This window comes from Phalacrocorax aristotelis, chromosome 2 (assembly GCF_949628215.1).
Source record: "Phalacrocorax aristotelis chromosome 2, bGulAri2.1, whole genome shotgun sequence".
NCBI classification, from domain to species: Eukaryota; Metazoa; Chordata; class Aves; order Suliformes; family Phalacrocoracidae; genus Phalacrocorax; species Phalacrocorax aristotelis.
The window spans coordinates 46,665,623-46,689,143 of NC_134277.1; the positions used below are offsets into that span (position 1 = coordinate 46,665,623).

At 42.4% G+C, this 23,521-nt stretch overlaps 2 protein-coding genes across 5 annotated transcripts in view; one reads left to right on the top strand and one right to left on the bottom strand.

The window, feature by feature from the left end:
- ANO10 (anoctamin 10) overlaps positions 1–10,865 on the top strand; it is a 136,107-nt gene extending 125,242 nt beyond the window's left edge. For all 3 annotated transcript variants that reach the window (XR_012658974.1, XM_075083325.1, XM_075083327.1), the window contains one exon: positions 9,989–10,865. Coding sequence is in view for 2 of the 3 variants with exons in the window: in XM_075083325.1 (XP_074939426.1) it covers positions 9,989–10,024 (36 nt within the window). In the remaining variant the exon portion in view is untranslated. The remainder of the gene's footprint in view (positions 1–9,988) is intronic.
- Positions 10,866–15,785: 4,920 nt separating this feature from the next.
- The window catches only part of SNRK (SNF related kinase), a 45,918-nt gene continuing 38,182 nt past the window's right edge, over positions 15,786–23,521 (bottom strand). For both annotated transcript variants that reach the window (XM_075083322.1, XM_075083321.1), the window contains one exon: positions 15,786–19,670. In XM_075083322.1, the coding sequence (XP_074939423.1) occupies positions 18,452–19,670 (1,219 nt within the window). In that variant the 3' untranslated portion in view covers positions 15,786–18,451. The remainder of the gene's footprint in view (positions 19,671–23,521) is intronic.

Genomic DNA, 23,521 nt, shown 5'->3' on the forward strand with positions numbered 1-23,521 from the left:
CCTCACGCCCTCCGTGCTTACCTGCTTTTTCTATCAGATTTGTACCACAGATAGAAAATTCCAAAAATAATACCTGAATTTGGGTTCTTGGTTTCCTGTCTGGAGTCCAATCTAGATTACTTCATTTCCTGTATAGAGTAGTAAGTTTTTTTTTGTTGTTATTACTAATTTTTGGAAACTTAGTAGGGCTTGTACGGATCCACAAGCTAAGAAATTTGGAAAGAAATGTGGGCCCAGGTTGTTATTCAGGTGAACTGGGCTGGGGCTGGGGCTACGCATGCCTTTGTGTCCACTGGCAGAGCAGAGGCTGGACAGGGCGCCAGTGCTGTGGGTGCTTAGGTGTTGAGCTTCGTGTGCCTGGGTTCTAGTGATGGCCAAATCCGTGGCCACAAAGTAATGGCATTATGGAATATTTTTTGTCTTCTTCTGAGGGTTGGGCATAATTCATTCTGAGAGACCATCTCGGCTTTTCACACAGTCTATTCCCTGCTGTTGCATGGATTACAAGGAGGGGTGTTCGTGCTCCTGATGCTTCCTCAGTTCTTCTTGTAGCACTAAATGGTTTAAACTAGTCTTGTGCCTTTCATACAATAGAATTTGTTAAAGGAAGTTGGCAAAAACTGTGTGGATTTTGGCATGTGTAATACTGGAATAGATGTTGTGTGGTCTCCTCGAGGCTGAACCTTTACTACTGCATGGGTTTATGCACTCGAGGGAGGCTTGTGTCTATAACCCAGCAGGTTCCTTCCAGGCTTAAGTTGGGAAAAAATGGAAGCACAGAGCTCACATAGCTTTGCTTGTCTTGAAAGTGTTAGACTGAAATGTATATTCTCTCAGAAGCCGTAGTGAGCTGTGTATTTTTGACATCACCCAAGCACTTAATCATTCAAGCAGAAGCGTGAGGAGGCAGGACTGCTGGCTGTCTCGCTGCAGTGCCTTTGAGTCCCTCGCCACTGGTGCTGGCATTTTTTTTTAGATGCTGGTTTTGCTGTTTCTCAGCTGTGCCTCCTGAATCATGAGGCAGGGTGAGTGCAAAGCATGGGACCTTACAGAGTAAATTAGTGTATACTGAGCAACCTGGTTCTTAGCCAGGCTGTTTCTGCTGTTACGGTTGATGTAAGGCTAACTCAGCTATGTCTGCAGTTACATTTCAGCGTCAGGTGTATCTATAAACTAGGGTTTGTGTCCAGAAGCCTAGTTAAACTCTGAAAGGGCTGGGTATTGCTCTTCCAAAGGATAAGCGTATGCCCAGGGGCATCCTGCTTAGTGTGTAAAATTCAGAGAGGAGGAATAGTCTGTTTTACCTATTTTCTCTTAATTGTAACTAGTAACTGCAAACTGGTAATTAACATTATCCAAAACTCCTAAGATAATAAGTTTTATCATTGCTCACCCTGAAATCATGAAAGCATTGTGGATGTGCTGTTAACCCAGGGACAAACTGTGCACCCTTAAGCTATAGTGAAGTCTGTTTGACCCAGATCACAAAATTAATGACTGACAGGCACAGATCTGGAAGGACTGTGCAGGCCATCCCTCTGCTCTGAGACGCAGTCAAGGTCATGTCACTTTGGATATTTTTGCATCATTACCTTCATAGCTAGTCAATACTTTCTGACTCCAAAATCTATTGACTGGCTGCTTATTGAATGAGAGGTAATTGCATAAGCTAAAGGGAGAGTATTTGCTAGGTTTGTCTGTTACCCTGTGATTGCGGTTAGAGCACATGCTCTTCGTTAGGCATTCAAACTTATTATTTCACTTTGTGTATTCATCTTTCACTTTGCAACTATATGGCCAGATACGGTGAAAGAAGCGAATTTTTAAAAGTATGCACTAAAATAAGAAAAAAATAAATGTTCTGAGGGTCAGAATACATAAGCTTTACTTTTGAATAAAATACTATGAGACTAATGTGGCTTCTACTGTTATTTCCGCATTTTTGTACTATCTACTGAACTAAAATAAGGCTCAGCAAAGGATGACTAATTCAGTAAGAATATTGTAATGAGTATTAATTAATACTTTGCAAGTTAAATCAGAGACAATATGAAGTAGATCAGAAAAAAAATCTTGGAAAAGATCTACTACAAATGGGGTTGCTTTGTCTGCTGTGGCTCACAGCACTATTAATCAGGCACCATACTCCAAGGCACGTATTATGTGATTCTGCAAGTTTTCCTGACTCTGCACTTACTAATTTTGCAAACTTACTGTTTCATTAACACTGGCTTTTTTACTGGGTATTCCATCATGAATTAGGCATACAAGAAAGGAAAGAAGAGAATAATTTTTTTTTTTTTTTGCTGTGTGCTGTTACCTGCTATTTGTTGTAGCAGATTCCCACTCTAGGCCTGTGGAGTTCAGGCAAACTTCTCTGCCACAATTCCTGCAGGAACAGCAATAGAAATCTCTCAGCCTGGAAGGGACCTCAGAAGGTCTCTAGTCCAATCCCCTGCTCAAAGCAGAGTTAACACCAAATTCAGACCAGGTTGCCTGGGGCTTTTTCCAGTCAGGCCTTGAAAACCTCCAAAGACAGAGACGGCAAAACCTCCCTGGGCCCCTGCTGCAGTGCTTAGTTATCCTTGTAGTGATTTTTTTTTTTCTTCTTGGATTATTTCTGTATGACCACTTTTGTTTCTTGTTCTCTTGCTGTGCACCTCAGCAAAGAGCCTGGCTTCATCTTCTTTCTAACCTCCTTGCAGATATTGGCAGGTGTCTCAGCCTTTTCTCACAGGGCATCTGCATCAACTCCCTGCTCATCTTGTGTCCCATGGCTGGACTTGGTGAAAGTGATCAGTATCCTTCTTATGCTGGAGGCCCCAAAACCAGACACAATTTCCAGATGCAGCCTAGAGGGAAGGAGAATAATAGTCACGGCGCTTGGTAACGTTTCAGGCCTCAAAAGGTTAAATTAATGTAATTTTTTATAGAGTCCTTTTCATGAAAGCTACACAATTCAACATTTGCTTCGTTATCTTCAGTTTAAAATTCTTCTCACTTCCTCATCAAAAATCTCCCTTTTGGTTGTTTAATTCTTATGTATGGCTTTTCTTTATAGGGAGTTGTTTTCACTGGTTTGCAGCATCACAGGTCGATTGGTCTTGGCTCTGCTAAATAATGACATTGCGAAATTGTTCCTACAGGTCTTGAAGAACAAGTCTTCTATCATATTACTTAAGTAGGAGGAAACTGTATTCTGGAAATCAATAGCTTTCAAGAAGACTTAAGGGGTTGTACTGGATGAGTTACTGAAAATAAGTGTTCAGTGTTATATTGTGGCTGTGTGGATTTATAAACAGGAGTGTACTAGTATAGAAGGTGTTTATTGCTACTGTAAAGAAGCATCAGTTACCTCCAGCTATGGCAACTAAGAGATTGCTGAAAAACTGGTCAGAGTCAGAAAAGAGGCTTAAAACTTACCCCAGACCTGAAGTCCTTAAGCTCTGTTCCCTGTGGAGAGTGTTAAATGCCACATGTGGAAACCTTGAGGGAAGGTTTGTGGTTCTTGATCCGAAGTTACCACAACTTTCCACCACTATAAAAAAAGAGAACAAATTTCCGTTAAATAAGTTCTTACGCTTTTACACAGAATAAAATAATGGATGCGAAAAAGGCTTACTCTGTTCTAAAGTAGGTGTTAATTTGCCTCTTCTGTAACTGACTGGTACTTATGGATTAAGTTGATGCAGTTCTTGGCAGTTGTCAGCAGACAGCTCAAGGCCCAAGAAACTACCCTTGTTGTGACCATACACCATTAGGAAGGAATAATTTTAATATATATCCATCATGTTTTCATATTGTAATTAATTTGAGAAAGTGAGAAAGATACCATGTAACACTACACTTTCTTTAAGCAGTAAAGTGCTAATGAGCTGTTCTACATGGTGAGTACAGGAAAAGCAGAAGATGGAGTTGCTGATTAGAAACATCTGCCTTCGTATCTTATCATATTTAACTATATGGCTACTTACATGTCTGTTCTTCATATATACAAATGTGTACATTGAGTATGCATATGGAAAAGCACCAAACCAGCAAGTCATTAACTCCTGGTTTCATTGATTTTTCACTTTTAAACGCGTTTTATTTTTTAAAATGGTTTTCTTCAGGTTGTGGTTGAATTATCAGTTGGCGTTAACACACACAGTGCTAAAATTAAGAGTAGTTAGAGGCTGGCTTAGCAAGACCAAGCATAACTGGAAAATAACACTGTTCAAGCATTTGACACGGAGCTCAGCAAGTGCAAGAAATCAACATTAAAGAGACAACCAGAAGTGGTTGTTAGCCTGTTGGCCACCTGATAAAACATTGGCCATCCCATAGAAACCATACAGGAAGGTTGAGAGTGTTTTATTAGATGATGAGCGCGTGTGAAATGAGCACTGGTAACAGCAGAAACGCTGGGTTATCTCTGTCATCCTCTCATGCAGAAAGAAGGTCACAGATGGAGTCGCAAGATAGGGTTTGTGAAAGGCAGCGCACGCTTCTCAGCTGCAGGGGCAGAACGAAGCATCACGCTGGGGCGTACAGTGTTCTCGCTCAAAGCAGCCCTACGGTGCAGAGTGAGATGCAAAGCATCTCGTCATCCGTGGGCTCTGTGCACAGGGTTTGAAAATGAAGGTGGGCCACAGTTCTCCTCGTGGCATGCAGAAGCAACCTGGATTTCCAGTGAGGCCACGGCTTGAACAAAGCCCTGGCACTGCTAGTGCTAAATCCCTTGGTAGCTCAACTGGTTTTGTTTTCGTCAAGGTCTGTGGTGTTACAGTGTATTTCTGATAGTTTGTGTTTGTAGCTATTCTTGCATATATTAGGTAGTATTGTTTGTAGCACTAATTGAGATCAGACTTCCGTAGACCCTCTAACTGGAGAGTTACCGGTTGTTGGTAACCACAGTCGATACCCTGTATACCAAAATTTGTGTTTCTGGTTGTGAACACACAGGGGAGGTAGCCTGATTTCTAGGCTTGTTATGCAAATGTATTTGTGGCGTGAAAGTATCTGTTGTGTTTTATTAAAGTGCTTTCAGAAAATTCAATGTTGAAATGTAGTGAAATCTAATTAATTGGTAAAGCCTGTTTGTAAACCGCATTGAAGATTTTCTGCTGTTTCTACTGAAAGTACTGCCTAATTATATGTGCTTTACAAAGAAATTGAAACTTAATAAAATGGAAATAGCAAATTTATTGAATTACAGCAGATAAATATTTAGAGCAGTTCCTAACAGTAGAATTTTTGAACAAACTACACTATAGCCCCACTACAATAAATTAATATTAAACACATTAATTACTTATGTATTGAATGCATAGGCTACTGTTGCCAAGTGTGCTGCATAATACAGACCATTAAGTAGTTGTGGCCCCACAGCAGGACAGAGACATGATCCTAAGTGCCACGCAGAGCCAGGCCTAGCTTGCTAGGGAGCAGGGCTGTGCAATCAGTTACAGAATCACAGGTTGGAAGGGACCTCAGGGATCACCTAGTCCAACCTTTCTAGGAAGAGCGCAGTCTAGACAAGATGGCCCAGCACCCTGTCCAGACGACTCTTGAAGGTGTCCAACGTGGCCGAGTCAACCACTTCCCTGGGGAGATTATTCCAATGGTTCACTGTCCTCAGTGTGAAAAATTTTCCTCTTGTCCAATCGGAATCTCCCCAAGAGCAACTTGTGTCCATTCCCCCTTGTCCTCTCCATGGGACTCTGTGTAAAAAGGGAGTCTCCATCTTCTTTGTAGCCACCCCTTAAGTACTAGTACATGGTGATGAGATCCCCTCTGAGCCTCCTTTTCTCAAGGCTGAACAAACCCAGCTCCCCCAGCCTACCCTCATATGGCAGGCTGCCCAATCCTTTGGTCATCTTGGTGGCCCTTCTCTGGACCCCTTCCAGCCTGTCCACATCCTTTTTGTACAGCGGGGACCAGAACTGTACACAGGACTCCAGGTGTGGCCTGACAAGCGCTGAGTAGAGCAGGATAATGACTTCTTTATCTCTGCTGGTGATGCCCTTTTTGATGCAACCCAGCATCCTGTTGGCCGCCTTGGCTGCAGCAGCACACTGTTTGCTCATGTTGAGCTTCCTGTCCACCACGACCCCCAGGTCCCTTTCCACAGAGCTGCTCTCCAGCCAGGTGGATCCCAGTCTGCGCTGCACACCCGGATTATATTTTCACAGGTGCAAGACCTTACACTTGTCCTTGTTGAACTTCATAAGGTTCTTGCTGGCCCACTCTTGAGCCTGTCCAGATCTTCCTGCAGAGCAGCTCTCCCTTCTGGAGTGTCTACTTCCCCACTCAACTTGGTGCCATCTGCAAACTTCATGAGGCTACACTTGATGCCATTATCCAGATCACTTTTAAAGATGTTGAATAACATTGGGCCCAATATCGATCCCTGGGGGACTCCACTAGTGACAGGTTGCCACTTGGAAAAGGAGCTATTTACCAGACACCTGTCTTGCAGAACAGAAGCATAAACCTTTCACTAGGAGCTCTCAGCTGATGGTAAATGAAGAATGGTTTCGTGAGCCAACTCATTTCTGAACTATGCCTCTGGTTAGTTTACAGAGGCTTTTAATACCCCTCAGCTGAGCGTTGTTTTTCTTTGTCATTATGTATCTGGTAGGTTTGAAAAGTAGATTTAGAAATTTTTAATGGCTCCTTTCCTATATTTTTAAGATACTACTCAAAACTTAGCAAGACTTGTCTTTCTGATGGAAGAGTAGTTACCTCAGTCGTACAGGTTTGTCAATGAGCCTGTTGGGGCCATCAGGGAAAGCTGATCTTAAAATGTACCTTGTCAGTTCCCTTTCTCAGTATCAGAAAAAAAAATACACTCCCTTTCCCATATGTTGTCCTAGAGGAATATTTTCCCTGTAAAAAGGAACACTTCCTTTCATAGTAAAAGAAAAGAAAATTTAAAAATTCTTCAGCCTGAACTCAGCAAAGAATGTCACTGTCTGTTGGTGCCACCACATGTTGCTTGTCAAAGTGATAGCTCTTAGGGGAGCCCGGTGCTGCCAGGTACTGCAAAATACATCTTGGCATTAGAAATTATAAAAAAGAAATGAAATATGCAGCTCTTGGGGTTCTCACATTGCTTATGATTCATTTCCTGAAATACGTGAGTGGCTGCGTTTGGGCTGGTTTTGCCCGGGCTGTGTGTGCCATGGCAGCATGTGAAGCTATTTTAAGAGGTTTTTCTACTCCATGGCCCACTGAAGAAGCTGTGAAATTTGTCCGTCATATATTTTAAATATACTAGCATAAGATTGCCAGCATAAGAGAATACTAGCCTAAAATTAGCTCAGTTAAAATTAGGAGGGCTTTCAAAAATAAATTACAGTAGTCCCGCTTATACAGTGTTTTTGGACAGATTACCATCTAGTCGTCATTAATAGTCGTGTGCTTAGTTTTTTCCAGACTTTGGCAAGCCCTGCGGAAGTTGGAGAATAAAAATACCTTTCCAGTTTTGTACATTCCTCATCAATCCCTGTATAATTACAACAACGCTCAGAATTTAAGAAAAAAATCTAAAATATAAGAAATTTAGGTTAGAATTTGATGAATCATGAACTGAATTAAGTTGCTGTCTTCTGTATCTTTTTAATGTTTTAACAACAGGGGTAGAAGTCACTTTAAGTAAGATGCTGCAGTTTTATACAGACATTTATTTAAATTAGTGAATCAGGATGCAGAAGAGAAATCTGTATCCCAGCATTTGGCTATTTTTTTCCTGCACTGTTGCTACGGAGAAGCATATAAATATTTGTATCACTGTGACTAATTTTACTTCCCTTATAGATGGCATGAAAACACAGATAAAAATGGTAAATAAGAGTTATTGTGGGTTTTATCATGCAGAGTAATGTTTTGGAATAGGTTCGGGCAGAGACTAGCAGCAAAGGAAAGTTAGAAGGTGCTGTGTTAAAGCAATCTGACACGTTTATATTATGGGATAGAAATTGAATGAAAGCATCCACTGTGTTTGCAGTTTCCTCTTCCAATTTGTTTTGATAGCATTATTAGGTATTTGTCTTCCTAATAGCTCCCGTGTACTGGGCCATTTGCATAAAATCAAGTACAAGCATGAAAGACAGAACTTAAAACTCAGAAGCACATGTCCATCCACCCCTGGGTGGGTGATATGGAAACTACACAGCTGCTTAGAAGTTGGAGGCTGCATAAATTATTGCTTCATAGGATCACTCAAGTTGTTTTCATGTCCAGCCTTTTTGTTTCCTTGTTTGCCAAATTGCCTCGAAGGAGGCAGCCCTGCTGGACGCCAGCCTGCGGCCTCCTGGATTCCAGCAGTGCTGTGCACCTCCTTGCCTTTGCTCCTCACCCTGGCCTTCGGGCTGGTCTCCATCTAGTCTCCTTCCTTTGACTGTTGGCTCTCAGTCTTTTCCTTTGGGGATTTAAATCACTGTATGTAATTATCTCTTAATACATCAGGGTGGTTTCCAGCCTTCCAGACGTTGCAAGACCCGTAGCTGATAACCTCAGGTGATGTCTGAGAGACGCCTTTGGCACAGTTTAAACTCCGCTCTTATTGCCTCTGTAAATTCTGTATTATGAAACATCCTCTCTAACAAGAAGCTGCAAAGAGTGGCCCTGGTTTCTGTTACTCAGCAGATATTTTCAACGCCTGGAATTGTTATTCTGGTTTCACATCGAGATCTCTCTGGTGACATCCTAAGATAACAAAAACAATACCGGTTAGCAACAGGATTGGAAATAATGCGTATCACCACAGAGTCTGCTACCTCTTTCTTGTATCACAGGATGTTTTTGTTCAATTCAACGGCCAAAAAAAAAACCAACAAACCGCACCACCCGGGCAATACAGAAATACTGAATAACAGTTACAGCTTAACATTTGTGCAATGAGAAATTTGGGGCAGCCTTGTCAGTAGTTTATTGACCTTTTAAGATCCCTTAAGAATTTAAATATTTACAGCTAAATGGCTTTTATGATTTTTCTAAAAATAAAAAATCCTTCTACAGTATTGACGACTTCACAGTGAACTAAAATTTTACGTCTGTAAAGCATGTACCTTAAAAATGTACGTACCAGTTGGCCAGTAGGTAGATTCTCCCACCGACTAAGCAAATTGCGTTTGTGTCTTGAGAATGAATATCTGCTTGTAACAAGGAACAATTAAATTATTTTTTTAAAATTCCCTTTGTGTCTGAGGTTCTGATCTCACAGCCCTTCATTGGAGTGGGCATTTTGCTTATCTGAAGTAATCTCAAAGAACTACGCCGTATTTTAATAAATAAATCAATGCATGATTCAGAGATAAGCATTCCTCTTTCCAGCCTGGTATCGATGTCTTCCTTAAACGTAAGGGCGGATTTCCAGTGAAGCCCGCCCTGTCTTACTGCCATTGTTTCGGGCGACAGCCGGTGCTGCCTAGGAAGTGATAAAGCGACTGCCAGTTTCGTGGCACGCAGGCGTGACCAGAGACAGGGGTCGGGGATTTCCAGGAGCGGCGGTGGCGATGCCAGCTTACGCAGTGCGCTGTCACCAGCACGGTTATTGCCGAGGAGCTGCAGAAAAAGGTCCCGATACCGCAGTAATTTCCCACGGCTTTTCATTTTGCTGTTCTTACAGCAGTTCCCCCTGGTCATGAGTCTGAGGGAGAAGGGGTTTTTTCCTCTATCTGTTGGGCCCAGTAATTTCAGCGTAAGGCATTATGCATCATGAAAAGAATTAACTAACGTACAAATTGCATCATCATTTGCTGAGTCTTTTGGTGGGAAAAGCAATACCTCTGGTAGAACTGTGTCATTTGTAAAAGTCAGGCGCAACAGGCTCGCGTTTTTGTTTTGTTTTTAGCTACCAAAGCTCGAGTTAATTTTTTTGCATAGTTTTATTACTCAGTTGGATTCAGAAGCGTTCTGCTTTCAGATTTTGCTGTTTTGTATAATTTGTTGTACCACCACTGCACTTAGTGTACCTTTTTTCCTTTTTTCCCTTCCCTCACAGCAAATGAAGCTTGCGGCTGAGTCACTGAAGGAGTAAACATGAAGGAAGGAGGATGACTAAAGCAGTCACATGTGAATGCGGGCACTTCTTGAGCATTTGTTTATGATGAGGCGTAGCTCTCGGAGTGTGCACTTTACCATCTATTCAGTCAGTAGGTGGCACCTGCTTATATGATACTTGGTAAATATTCTTTGCCTGACACTAAAAAAGAAAAAGAAGGTATTTTTCTCCTCTTTTTTCTTATATGCAACTGTTTCTGAAGTTAACACTACATAAAGCACTCCAGCTTATGCCAGGTCTGGTTGAAATCTGCCAGACTCGCCATCCTTCAAGTGATCGAAAACAGACCCTGTGAGTAAACATCCAGAAGCTAACCAGAATTTTCAACTGCAACTTTGTAAAAGACAACAAAAAAAAAAAGGTAGACTAATATGTAAGTCACCATGTACTGTCCCTTTGGGGTTACTGCCCCGTTTGCTCCTTTGTTACAATAGCTAATCAATCCTGTATTATTTCAAAGACTTGCTTATTAGCTACTGTTTGCACATAGCAAAATAATTTAAGTACTTTATACACTGCATAATGAAACACGTCACTGCTCCCTATATGATCTGAGAAATAGTCGAACATAATGAAGTATGCGTTATATACTCCTGCGTGCTAGTTATCCGAATAAGCCCCAGCTGAAATCTTTTCAAAAGCTGGGTAGAAAACATTCAGTAAGAAACAGATTGGTGATCAGTAATTTATGAAGTGTATTTGTTTTCAAATTTACATTAGATTTTGGTCTCGAACTGCAGTATTGTATGGATGGATCTTCTGGTTAAATGAACTGATAGTAACAGATCAATTAAACTTGATACTCGATGTACCAGTACTCGTGTGTGTAATGAATATCTGATTTTTTTTTTTTCCTTGCATTTCACAAAAAGGTAGTTTTCCTCATGTTTCCTTGTTTTCTGACAGTAATAGGACAAAAATCTACAGTGTTTGCTCCTGTGACCTTGAGACCGTTTATTTTCCTCTGCTGCGACCTGCATCTTTGGTATATGTAACTTACCTGTACGTGATACTTGCTGGAATTCTGTTCGGAAAAAGCTGCTGTTACAATAATTAAGGTATTTGCCTACTTCGCACATTTCAGATTTCTGCCCCAGGGCCCCCACAGCAGAGTAATACAACTAAGCCAAAATAATGTATTCTGTCTGGAATTTAAAATTACCGTTTCTCAAATTCTACAAGCGTGACCCAGTAAGAAACGACTACGTTCCCTTGGGAAGAGGAGCAAAACTGTGCTACAGCTGCTGCCTTGGTTCCCGCTTCCCCCACTGTGCGCCCCCCACGCTGCTGCTATTTCAGGGGTATCTCTGGGGCTGCTGCTGTTTCACAGCCTGTCCCGGAAGCCGTGACAGGTTTGTGGCTGCACAAGCCCTGCCCTGAGCATCCTGCAGGGATCTCTGAGGGGAGCACGCCTCCCTTCCCGCAGCACTGCACAGATCCCCAAAACCAAAGCTGCTTTGAGGAGGGGACCAGCATGTTCTCCATGAAAACTTTGCTGTTTCTTGCCCACGTTGAGCCGAAGTAGCTCGCTTTTGTTCAAGTTTTACTCGTGCTGCCTAGTCAGTGGTTTTGAGTGAACAGTTCCTGAGAAGAACAATGTGTGGGATGGGGTCCTGGCGGAGTATGTTCTTGTGAGCTTGTTGTAGCCATTTTGAAGGGATTCTGCTGGTTTGCTGATCTGTGCTGGTTTCTGAGCATAAAGTTGGTGTTTTGCTGCTGGCAACTGTATCGGGTGTCTGGAATAATTTTCTAAGATGGCTTAGAAAAGGAATCGAGTCGTGTCTCAGCTGTGATCGTGTGAAAAAAATTAAGTAGACTTCTGCAAACCTGACCTTGTGGTTGTCCTTGTGGTCCTTTCGTTCTCCTGTTTTCTGCAGACTAACAGGAAAATCTCTAGTAAGGTTTAAGTACCTGGTGACACAAGTAATGTTAGCTGTTCCCCTTGCCTTGGGAAAAGTCTTTCACTTCTGCTTAGTTTCCTTATCTATAAATGGGGCTAATACAGTTCTTTAGGTGAATTCTCTGTCTAAAGCTAGTAGGTATGGGAGAATTATGACCTTCTGTAGCATGAGTGAGCAAGAAATATGGGAATCCTTTTTTTTAATAGGGATTAGATGTGTTCTAGATACTGGGAGAACTCTTGTTTCAGCATCACAGATACTACACAGTCACAACAAAAGTGTTTCTGTCTTAAAGAGCACATACTTCAGCTGGCTGACAAATGTTACCTGTATATTGCCAAGCAACAGTTCATCACCGATCTGAAATGTAGCTTCTATTCCTCAGTATGCTGCTCTTTGCCTTTTTAATGGGGGTGGGGGAAGGTGGGTTGCTGTGTTTCATGCTGCTTGATATTGGATTGATACTGGGTTGGGGGGGGTTTACATTTGTTTTGTCATCTATTTTCCTCTAAAAAAATAACAAGCTCATCTCTGGTTGCAAGCTTTAGGGAGAAACCTAGGATGAGTGTGGAGGCATCATGTTTAGGTAGATGACTCTGTAGGAGTACCTATCCCTAAGGCTTGAGTTTTACAAGGCTCTTTAGCAGCAGCAATAACAACTAAGAAACCTCTTTTTAAGTAAAAGGGCAGCCATAAATACTGTGCTGGTGATAGAGAAGTTTTCTCATCAGGTACGTTGTGAGCCACAGGCCTAATTGCGTGGCCCAGGGGGATCTGCTGACTCAAGATCTCTACGTGCCAGACTGCAGCACCTCCTGTGAACTTGAGGACAGTTGGAGAGGAAAACACTGGAATTGTTACACAAGGAGAGGGGCTCCCCTGTCAGCAGGCAAGCTGTCTGGGTATCTTAGTCTACCTCCATCTGAGGTATCTCAAATCTCATTCAGGAAGACTTGCACACATTGAGAGTTTACTTCTTTACTCTACTAAGCGAAGCCAGTGGGAACCATGCCTGCTCCTGCCATGTGCATTCTTCAGGAGAGCTCTCCCCTGCCTTGTCCAGGAGTTGGAGGGGTGGAGCTGACAGCAGAGCCTGGTGACTTACCTGTCAGCCCTGACAGCTGATGCCCTTTGAGAAGAGAGATCTTTCTGCACCCCCTGCTTGATACCGAACTCAGTGGTGATGGCTTCTGTCACCACTGGTGTGACGAGAGCGGTCCTGGGCATGGTCTAAGAGTGCTCATCCACCCTTCGTGCCGGCTCCCAGGTCTGCAGCGCTGAGCCCAGCCTCTCCCAGGCCTTGGGCACTCACACGAATGTGTGTGGCACACAAGTGCCCAGAGAAAAATGGATCCTTCCCTCCTGCGTCCCAGACCTGTGTTTCTCAGGAGAGAGTAGTGAGAGGGAAGAAAGAGGAACATGTTACACAAGGGTTTCCTGAAATCAATAGCTAAGGAAGTCTGATATGGCACGTCTGAGAGCCTAGTGAAGTCCTTACAAAAACCCCACACTTTAAGTCCTCTGAAGTATCAAGTATACTTGCATTTTTTTCATATAACATAGTTCTTCTACCAGAAATCATCTCTCTTTTTCTTCCCCCTACTATAACAGACTTTGTCGCTAATCCAGGGTTTTTGACTTCTAGAAATTGCTGTCATTTGTAATACACACTTGTTACAGGTAATGACAACATTAAGCTAAAAAAAAAAAAACACAACACACAAACCAAAAAGGCAGGCTCTGGCTCAAGCAGGGAGAGCAGGCTCGAGCAGCTACACGGATGTGCGACGTGCTCCAGGGAAGGGCAATCCTGCTGTCCCTCGAAACACTGCACCGACGTGACTTCACCGAGGGAGCCGCGCTGGCTGCACGCAGTCAGCAGCTCGACCAGTGAGTCACCTTTAGGCTTTCCCAAGTACAGTCACGTCAAGGTGTTATTGCTCAAATGCTTTTTACTGAAAGCGAGTCGTAATCTGGAGCCAGTGACAGACAGATCTGGTCTGATTCATCCACGTAAACTCAGCCATGGGAAAGGCTGCTGGGGTGGCTTGGCTGCCTGTGGTGTTTGGGACGTTCCAGTTTGCCCGTTCTCTGATTATTGCCATGTTGGGATTTCTCTGGAACTGACTAGCATGTTTCTTTACTTGCCAATGAAAAGGTCATTAAAAACTAAATCTGACCCACGTGCACTAGCTACTGAGATATTATTGCTTGGCCTTGTCTTAAAGAAGAGGTGGGTGGTACAAGATTCATACCTCACCTGCCGCCGCCTCCGCCCCATGTTGCCTTTAGCAGCGTCAGGGGCTCACCAGCAGCAGCCAGGTACCAGCAGCAGAAGCCTATGGGTACAGCCTCACCCCACAAGCCAATCACAAAGCAATCACACATTAATTGCATATAATTACATGACCCGTGATGTGCCAAACGCCCTCTGTCCAGCCCATCCCCGGCTGGTTACAGCCAGTGTTTCACGAGCAGTTAAGTCACTGCAGGCGAGCAGGTTGTGCTGAACCGCTCCAACCACAGGGCAACCAGGGACGTCTCCACAGGTGAGCTGGCAACACGCAGCAGCTACCAGAACTGGCCCCCACACCTTACTCTTACTCTGGTGGGGCAGACGGGTTGATGATGTTCCAGAAACACTGGCGGATGCTGGTACCCGCTCTTCAACCTGAACTGCTCTTCATGGCACCTTGGAAAAAAATACAGCAATGAGAAACATTACTCTCCTCACGACACATCGAGGAATGGCCGTTTGTGAGCAGTGACAGCGAGAGCACACACCTGGACTAAGCCTGGGCATTTCAGCTGTTCTCGCCACTCGTGTACCAACACAGCTCCCAGACACAGGCCGGGCGTGCTCACACAGGGCGAGAGCAGCTTTGTCGTAAGGCGCCCACCTTTCGGTGCACAGTCAGCACACCCCACTACTCACTGCTGATAGCATCAGCCCTGACTGGTATCAGGTGGCTTTTTTTACTATTACCTATTTTACATTGCAAAGAACAATCATAACTGGGTTAGGTCTGGATTAAAACCATTCACCCTATGCTGGGCAACTTTGATACCAGTTTCCCCACCACCCATGCAGAGCTGGCAAACTGGTGCACAACCAATCAACTGTTTCATCTACCAAGAAACACCTGAGACAAGCAAAGCACCGCATTTTCCCCAGGAGTTACAGCAGGGGTGGGTGAGGTACCCCCCCCACAGCTGCTAACAGCCACATGTGGGGCTGAGATAAGACTCATCTGACTGACTTGGGCAGATGCACAGCAAGTATTTTGACTGAGATTGTGAGGCCTGTTGGATTCTGTGTTCCAGAGCTGCCAGGCATCAGCTGCCGCAACGCGATGGTAAGCCGGACACATCTGTCAGCGACCTTCTCTAGCTGAAGAACAGCTTGGTAAAGTCCACTAAACCATTTAAATAATTCTGAAGTTCCACCTAAGAAACAGCAGCCTCAGCCGTTGAACAAAAAGCTTTTAGCAGATGCCAACCCTGACCAACTGTTAAGCCCAAATGAACAGGTTTGCTCTACGCCAGAGTGGAACTGCAAGCCTGCAGGTTAACAGGCATCCACACACAAAGCTGTATTTTTTTTTCAAGGCAGCTGAGCTCACGTTTCTACTGCTTTCTATTTTCATTTATTACCCTGTGTGAACTTGATCAGCGCTGTTCAGCGTGAGCTATTCGGTACCGAGAACTCAGACCCAGCACGGGCGCCTCCGGAGGGCCAGGCCTCTGCTGTGGGGACTCGGGCAGGAGCTCGTGCCGCCCGCCCTTACGCAGGGAACACCAGGAGTAACAAACTGCATTGACGTGCAAGTCATGGGTTATGCATCAATTGAGATATCACTTTTATTAACCGGATTTTCCATTTCTGTCGCACACCGTGAATGTTTATACAATGAAAAAGCCAAACATTGCTGGAAGCAATAAGACCAGCTGATATTTCTGTACCCTCTTAACACACGCACATGGACTCTTTTCTTGGTGAGAAATTTTTATATTTCTGTTCAGTAATTCTGCTTATTTATACTGCTACTCTTAAAATTCTGTGTCAAGATTGTCACATCTTAAATACAGATTAAGTTGCTAGAGGTACATTATTTTTTTATATATATATTTATATACACACATACAGAAAAATACAAGACTAATTGTTTTCCCACAATATTTAATTTATACACTACTGTAACTATATGCAACTTTTAAAGACACGTTAAGGGGTACAAGAATCTGTTTACTCGCTCTAAATAGTTTGGTCCAATATTATCTTAATGTAGTGGTTATTCTCGCCCTTCCTTTTACATGACAACATAATACGACATACACCACATGCACAGTCATTCACCTATCAACAAAGGGATAAGGGACACCACTCAGACTGACACCTGTACACCCAAAGGTTCAACCAACCACACACAGCTATAAGGCTATAATACAACTATGCAGCATAAATGGTCAACACTGCTGTTCTAAAGTGAGCACCATATATACAGTCGTATATAAAAACATTGGAAACAAAATACACCTGGGGTTAGTTAAAAGGTGCCATTCCAAGGCTGTACATAATATCAGGAAAGAGTATTTACAATACTTGGAAAAAAAGCTGCAACAAATAAGCTTATTGCCAATGCCCTTTAAAAACTCATCTCCTACTTGGATGTTACGCTCACTGTCTGTGAACCACACATCTCATTTCTGGCCCTTGGTAAGATCCCTGCTCAGGAATTTCAAGCAAATATGTTCTATGGCTTCACCCACACATCTGCTCTTGTAGCTTTTGATTTATAAGTATCACGCTGACTAAACTGCAACTAGAGTTTAAAACTTAGAGAAGTAAAACGCTTATCCTTTGCCTTGCTTAGGAAGCAGAACGTAATATCCCTGGCTAGGCTAGCCAGTAAGAACACCCCATGCAATTTAGACTCTCTTAGTAAAGCCTTTCGCTCATCAAGAAGAGCTGTCATGAGCTGTAGAAACGATGACCAAGCGTAACGCCTTTCTTTGGTGCTCTGCCCACTCTGCGGTGGATGCGAAATGCACTGTATTTGACCATTCTGCAAGTGTCACAAGATGCTCGACAACGTAAATTCCTCTCAGACGTCCACTGTCTGCCCAGGGCGCTGCTACATAATACCACCAGTTTCACTAGCATTGCTTAGAAGACCCAGTGCACAGCATGAAAAAATAAAACATTCTTGCCCTTCCCAAAACTAGCAATCTGCAATATATTTTATTCTAGGTAATAAAATTCCACAAAGTTAATTCATCTGGTCAAAAGTATCCTTTTGTACAGAAATACTCTAAATCAAGACCTTGCCATGGCAATGGGAAACCTGACAGAAAGGCTAAGAGCTGTAAAACAAATACGTTCCTATCTGCTACTTTAAATGGACTTTAAGAAAAAGCATGATTACTGAGGGGAAAATAAGTGGTGTACATGTGGGGAACAGCAGTATTTTAAGTCTCAGAAAGAGTAATAATGAGGAAAATGTGACAATAACAATTCGAATTTTACTCCAATTACTTAAAGGTTTTCCATCCCTTATTGCCTTTTGAAATCACGGGGTGGGGAGGGGATGAGAGGGGAGAGGAGGATAAGGGAGAAGATTTACAAGGTAAAAGCCTAAAATATTAAGTGTCATGATATACTAATAACAAAAGTAAGTCATACAAATACTTTATTTTCAGTTAGCATGTAAAAACTCAGAAGTAGACTTAATAATTTACCTTTGTTATATTAAAAAAGAAGATTGTCTGCTTGTAATATTAACACATTTCTATGGGAGAAAGCTGCCTTACAAATCTACCTGCCTTTTTTTTTTTTTTTTAAAGAAAACTGCCTCCAGCAAAATGAGATCTTTTCAGTTTGATTTTTGAGCCACAACTTCATCCGTATCATAGCTTAAGACAAATAGGTGTGGGTTTAAAATCGTATTTCAAGATCACTAATTTTCAGTGCATCTCTGCTTTGTACAAGCCTTGGAACATCTGAAAGCTCCCTGAAGAGTTTTCAGCATCAAAACATTATTGCTTTGGTTCTGTTTCAGACACATAGAAGTATGCCACATATCACGTATTTTAGTTATCACAGAAGGTCAGAACAAGAATTAACATTTCACAAGCAAACAAAAGCTCCTCTCTCTAGTTTAAGTGCAGAACATGAAACTTCTAAGTGCTCCATTTACATGAAGATCCAGGTATTTATTTTAATTTAATCTGGATCTTCCATAGTAAAATTATAAATGTAAAAATTACACAATAAAATATTCTGTTTTGTTGAAAAAGAAAAACATATTGGCTAGCAGCATGCAAAGACCATGCATTGTCATACCATCAAGCAAACACAAACTTAAAGTATAATAAATAACTGCTCAAAGCCCACTTAAAAATCTTAAGACAACAAAAGGGGGTCCGGTGACAAGGTGTTCACAGCTCTGAACAGGAAGAATAATGCTGTCAAGTAGATCGAGCTATTAAAGTCAGGTCATTGTCAAATGACATGACAACAACTGGTTTGACTGGAGGTACACAGCAGCCCCTCCTTTGGGTTCCGCTGAATATTCACAGATATCGTCTTTTCACAGAGAGGTAGTTGTAGCACATTGTTTTTCAAGTTCCTGTTCTTTATCCGTTCCAATTCGTTTGCTGTGTCTGACATTTGGTCAGAAAAAAATTTTAGGTTGCCCAACGATGAAGCCTGGTTTGTGCTTCCGTTGGAACTTATACACATTTTCCACGTTGATTTCTCCTGTACTTTTACACTTGAAAAGGACAGATTGTTTTGAGGATCAATAATGTATTTAGTGCTGCCATGAATCTGTGAACCTAGGCAAAGGCTCATCAACTTCAGGCTTTCAACCAGTTCCCCTGCACTTCTAGACGATAGCTGCATTGAGTTTCCGGATCCAGCGCACCTACGAGTGGAACCTGAAGTGTTGTTGGTGCTACCACTGGAGCTCCCGGAGGGACTCCCCCCACCCTTGTTGTTATCACTTGGGCTCGTTTTGTCGACCCCTCCGTTGCCATTACTTGGTTTGCTTTGTCCACCACCATCGCCTTGGCTGCCAGGGGGCCCTTCGCTACTATCCCGTCTATGCCAGGAGTAAGTAAACCCACTATCTTTGTCTAGGCGTCGTCTGCTTTCCGAGTCGTCGTCGCTCGTTTCTGAGCTACTGCAGCTAGAGCCCCGCCCCTGGCTTTTCCTCCTGTGATAGCGTTTATGCACTGTGCTGGGTGAAGCAATGTTCATTTTTAACCGGCTGAGCTTTGGGGGTAAGTTCTCATCCATGTCAAACTCATCATCTGACTCCCCCTCCTCAAAGATTTGATTGAGGACCGGTGCACTTTTTCTCGAAGTAAGACGATTTGTAACTGAAGGCTTACGGCGCAGAACAACTTGAGTAGAAAGAGAAATAGGCTTCTTATCTTCTTCATCCTCCTCTTCATCTTCTTCCACTCTGAACAAGCACTTCCGGCCACTCGTAGTGGGTTTTAAGCTCACTGACGGGACTGCTGAAAGCGCTGGTCCAGCTAATTCAGGGATATCTTCTTTCTTTGCTGCATCGCCAAGGGCCTTGCTTCTGTGGCCGTTGAGAACGTTCTCAGCTGTGCGAGCTGGTGACTGAGGAACAGTTGCATGGGAGAGAGGAGAAGCCGTAAGGTCATCCTCCAGGTCTTGGGGTACATCGATTTTTGTTGGCCACGATTGCCTAAAACCAATTATAAAGGAGGAAAGAAAAGTTAGATCATGGCAAGCATTTTAGAACATGTAAGAAGGGGTAAGATCTGCACAAGAGAAACATGAGTGCTGCCACACAAACTGGCCTGCTGAGTGGCATGTTTGTAAATAACAGGACTGAGTAACAGCAAACCTGGGAGAATGTGTATTCCTTCAGAAATGCTGGTACTTGAAAGGAACATCATATATACAAAAGTATAGTTTAGACATTATGTTGGTTACTGTCAAATGAAACCTCGAGAGCTCACTGCTCTCAGAAAATGAATTAAACAATAAAAGAAACCTTTTAAAAATTGTGTCTCAAAGAAAATAGTCTGAAGTAGGTATAGAACCACCAGTACCTAGAGGAAGATAAGTTGTGCTTGAATCAGCTCGTAAGATAGTACTGCAAGCTACTTCTCATCTGAAGCTTCTGTTGTTTTTCCCCCCCGGTATTCTTAATATAAAAATGAGGTTAGAATTAACATGAGACTGAAAAGTTAAGTCAGAAGGAAACATTCTCTAATTTTCAATAAGTCTCATTCAGACCAACCTCTATTCTACAAAATCCCCTTTAATTTTAAGCACACATGAATTGAGATTATACATTTATTTGACCTTAGCTGAGCAACTCGAATAATGCAGCTGCATGAATTCAGGACTCAAGCTGTTTAAGAATGAGACACTTGAATAAACTGTAAATCAAAGTTCAAAATGTATTGCTGTGTACTAGCATTAGCTCAAATCAAAATGAAACTAACACTTGAGTGTAAATCAGTTTTACAGTTAGCTGATCTCTTATCTCCAGGATCTAATGATTTGTATTTTACTTTAAATCCTGAAATATAATTTTCCCATAAAGCGCCCAGAATAAATTAAGAACAAAGACTGTCAGTCTTCCCTCCCTCTCTGTATTTTGAAAGCCTGATCCAAAAGACCAACGCCTACAGGCCGACACCTTAACACTGAATAATTTTTCAATTGCTTCACTCCGCATAAGCCCCACATTTCTTGTGGAGACCAAGAAGTTTTTTCTAGCCTCTCAAACTAAGTTAGCTTTACATTAAAAAAGTTTGCCAATCACTTAATTTTACGTAACTAAAATACTCCAGCATACTGCATGAAAAGCTGTAGTAGAGACCTCTGTTCACATATGGATCCTATTACAAGGCATTCCCAACCAGACTTCAGGTCTGCCAATAGAAAGGGCTGCATGATTTGTAGCCCAGTTTAGAAGCAAGGTGTGGGAGGAGAGCAGGAGTGGCAGCACAGAATGTTTCACCCCAGGTGTGACACCCCAGCTACCTGCTTGGATAGCCTGCATATGAAGATGGAAGGATCATACCAACTTCCTGATCTCTGCTGTGTTAAGAGGTCAGGCTGAAGACAACAAGGAAAGCTCAGAGACCTGATATTCTTATTCTAAACATGTTCTTTTTAAGTGTTTGAAGTTAATGAAAGCACCTGCAGCAGGACTGCATTCGTTCAAGACTCCCTCTGTAATGGCTGGATAGAAAGGGATCCTGAAGTGAGATGCCTGCCTACAGAGGAAACAGCTGACAACTATCTTCCTAACTGTATTAACTTTGAAGGAGAGTACTTTAATAAAGCCAATGCTAAACTCATCAAGCCTAACTGCAGCCTTTGTTTCAAAGTGCTAGCTTTGGTTTTGCTTAACCGTGATACCAAAACCCACCAGGATCCTCTGACAGTAGTAGGACCCGGATGCCCACACACCCGCATGAGCTCCATTCCCTGGGAGGAGCCACGTGGACTCTTCCTGTCTCGCTGGGCACTGGGAGCTGCTGGTGCTCTCCCACCAGTTTCCCTCCAGTGAGCAGCTCTGCCTGGAGGGAGGCCACACAACTAGCAGCCCCAACCCAAGCTGTCCGGACAAGAAGTGGAGCCCAGGCTGGGGTCCTCCTTGGTTCGACACTGGCATCCTCCCTTAGGCCCCAGCTGACGCCAGAAACACTGGGAACCACTGACCCAGTTTTCAGATGATTTGTGCTGTGCTGGGTATTTTAAACACAAACAACTGTCAGTGATTAACAAATAGGACTTAAATAAATTAGAAACATAACTACAAAAGCAACAGAAAATTAAGATCTAAACATTTCAAGAATTTACTGTGCTTTAATAACAGCCTGGTTTGTCAGCAAAAAAGGAAGAGAGTTCTGTGGCTGTCACAATAAAGGGTAAATATAGTACCTAACAGTACTGTAGTTTCCAGGCAATAAACCTCCTCACTACAGTATATTTATTTCTCATAGCAGCCCATGTTTGCTTCCCTTCCCCTCCTCCTCTTATTCCCAGTAGGCCTGAGGGGAGAATGGGACAGAAGAGAAGCTCCACGTTGCAAGCAAGTTAAATTTTTTTTTTTTAAATCTTTTGAAGTGTCAAAATCAAAGTGCACAACTTTGTTGTCTTTTCCATGAGGTCATTCTAGATAAACACTTTGAATTTAGAACCATCATGAAGACAAGGAGCAACTACCTTTGGACCATTAAGGGCAAGAGTTTGAGTTTATGCAGATGTCCTTGTCATGAAAAGAACATTCATACTCCTAAGGCAGGCTTCAACTACTCCATCCAACTTTACAAATTCCTATCAAGATTTAGATTCAATTAACTTGTTTGTTCTGGTTCCTCATATAACTGGAGCAGCTCTTCTACTGAAAGAGTGACATTGATGCAGAGAAAAAAACCAAACCAAAACAATTTAAAAGCAGGCTTTGTAGTTTTAGAATTTTCATTTGAAGGTAAACACAAATCTTTCCAGTAATTTGTTTTATAACTAATGCTTAGTATTAGACACATTTGATGCTCTGCTTGGATTTCTTTAAAAGAAATTTGACATAAAGTAAGAGGATGATCCATTAAGAGAGAACTGCAGAGTAAAAGTTACAGTATAACCCCTGAAGAGAGGTAAGCTCTGTAACACCAAGCTCCAAACTACTTAGGTTCTTCCTGTAGGCAACCCTTAGTTGTCTGCCAAAATAACTCCTCTAAAGCACTTGTAACCATGTAAGGTTAAATTTCCTACAGAAGTGACCACTGAGTGAATGACCTTTTAAGTGCAGCAACATAATTTCAGTCTACTCTAGTACACACCACAGGGTGCAGTCTCACCTAGAAGTGACAAAGGTGTTGAGAACCACTGAAAGGTTTGGAGAGAAGCAACTAATTATTCAGGTAGATGGAATGGTATTCGGAAGAGACTCCTCTAAAATCCTCCAAAATCTCAGCTTAAATCCAAGGTAACAATCAATGGAGATGATGGACCTTTAATCTGTTCTCCAAAGTGCATGCCCTTAATTTATAAGGGCTGTCCTTTTTTACTTAGTCTGAACTTGAGGTGATAGTACCTTCCTTGGCCTAATTGATAAAAGTAAAATATGGATACAAACCAGAAGGACACCACAGCATTTACGTCCCTATTATCATTCCTATTAACTGATTCACATGCAACCTTGCATGAAAGATGCACAAAGGAACCTCTGGAATGAACAAGATTTTTTTCTTTTCTCTAAATCCTACCAATAGGTTAACAACACTGAACACAGGCAGCAACTCCAAAGATCAGCACAAGCATTTAAATATTCTTCTCTCATTATGAGACTAGCCACTAACAATTGTTATTACTGCTAACAGGACATACCAATAATATTTTACCAAAACCTAAAAGGCAACTTTTGAAGGGACTGGAGGTTAGAGAATAAAAATTAATGGAAATACCTCAGCACAACCTTCATCTTCACTGGAAAGATTGTCAAGACAGGCCAATAAAGAGTTGTGGTTTTTTTTATACCAGCAGATCCTAAGTCAACCCTTAAGCCTGAGT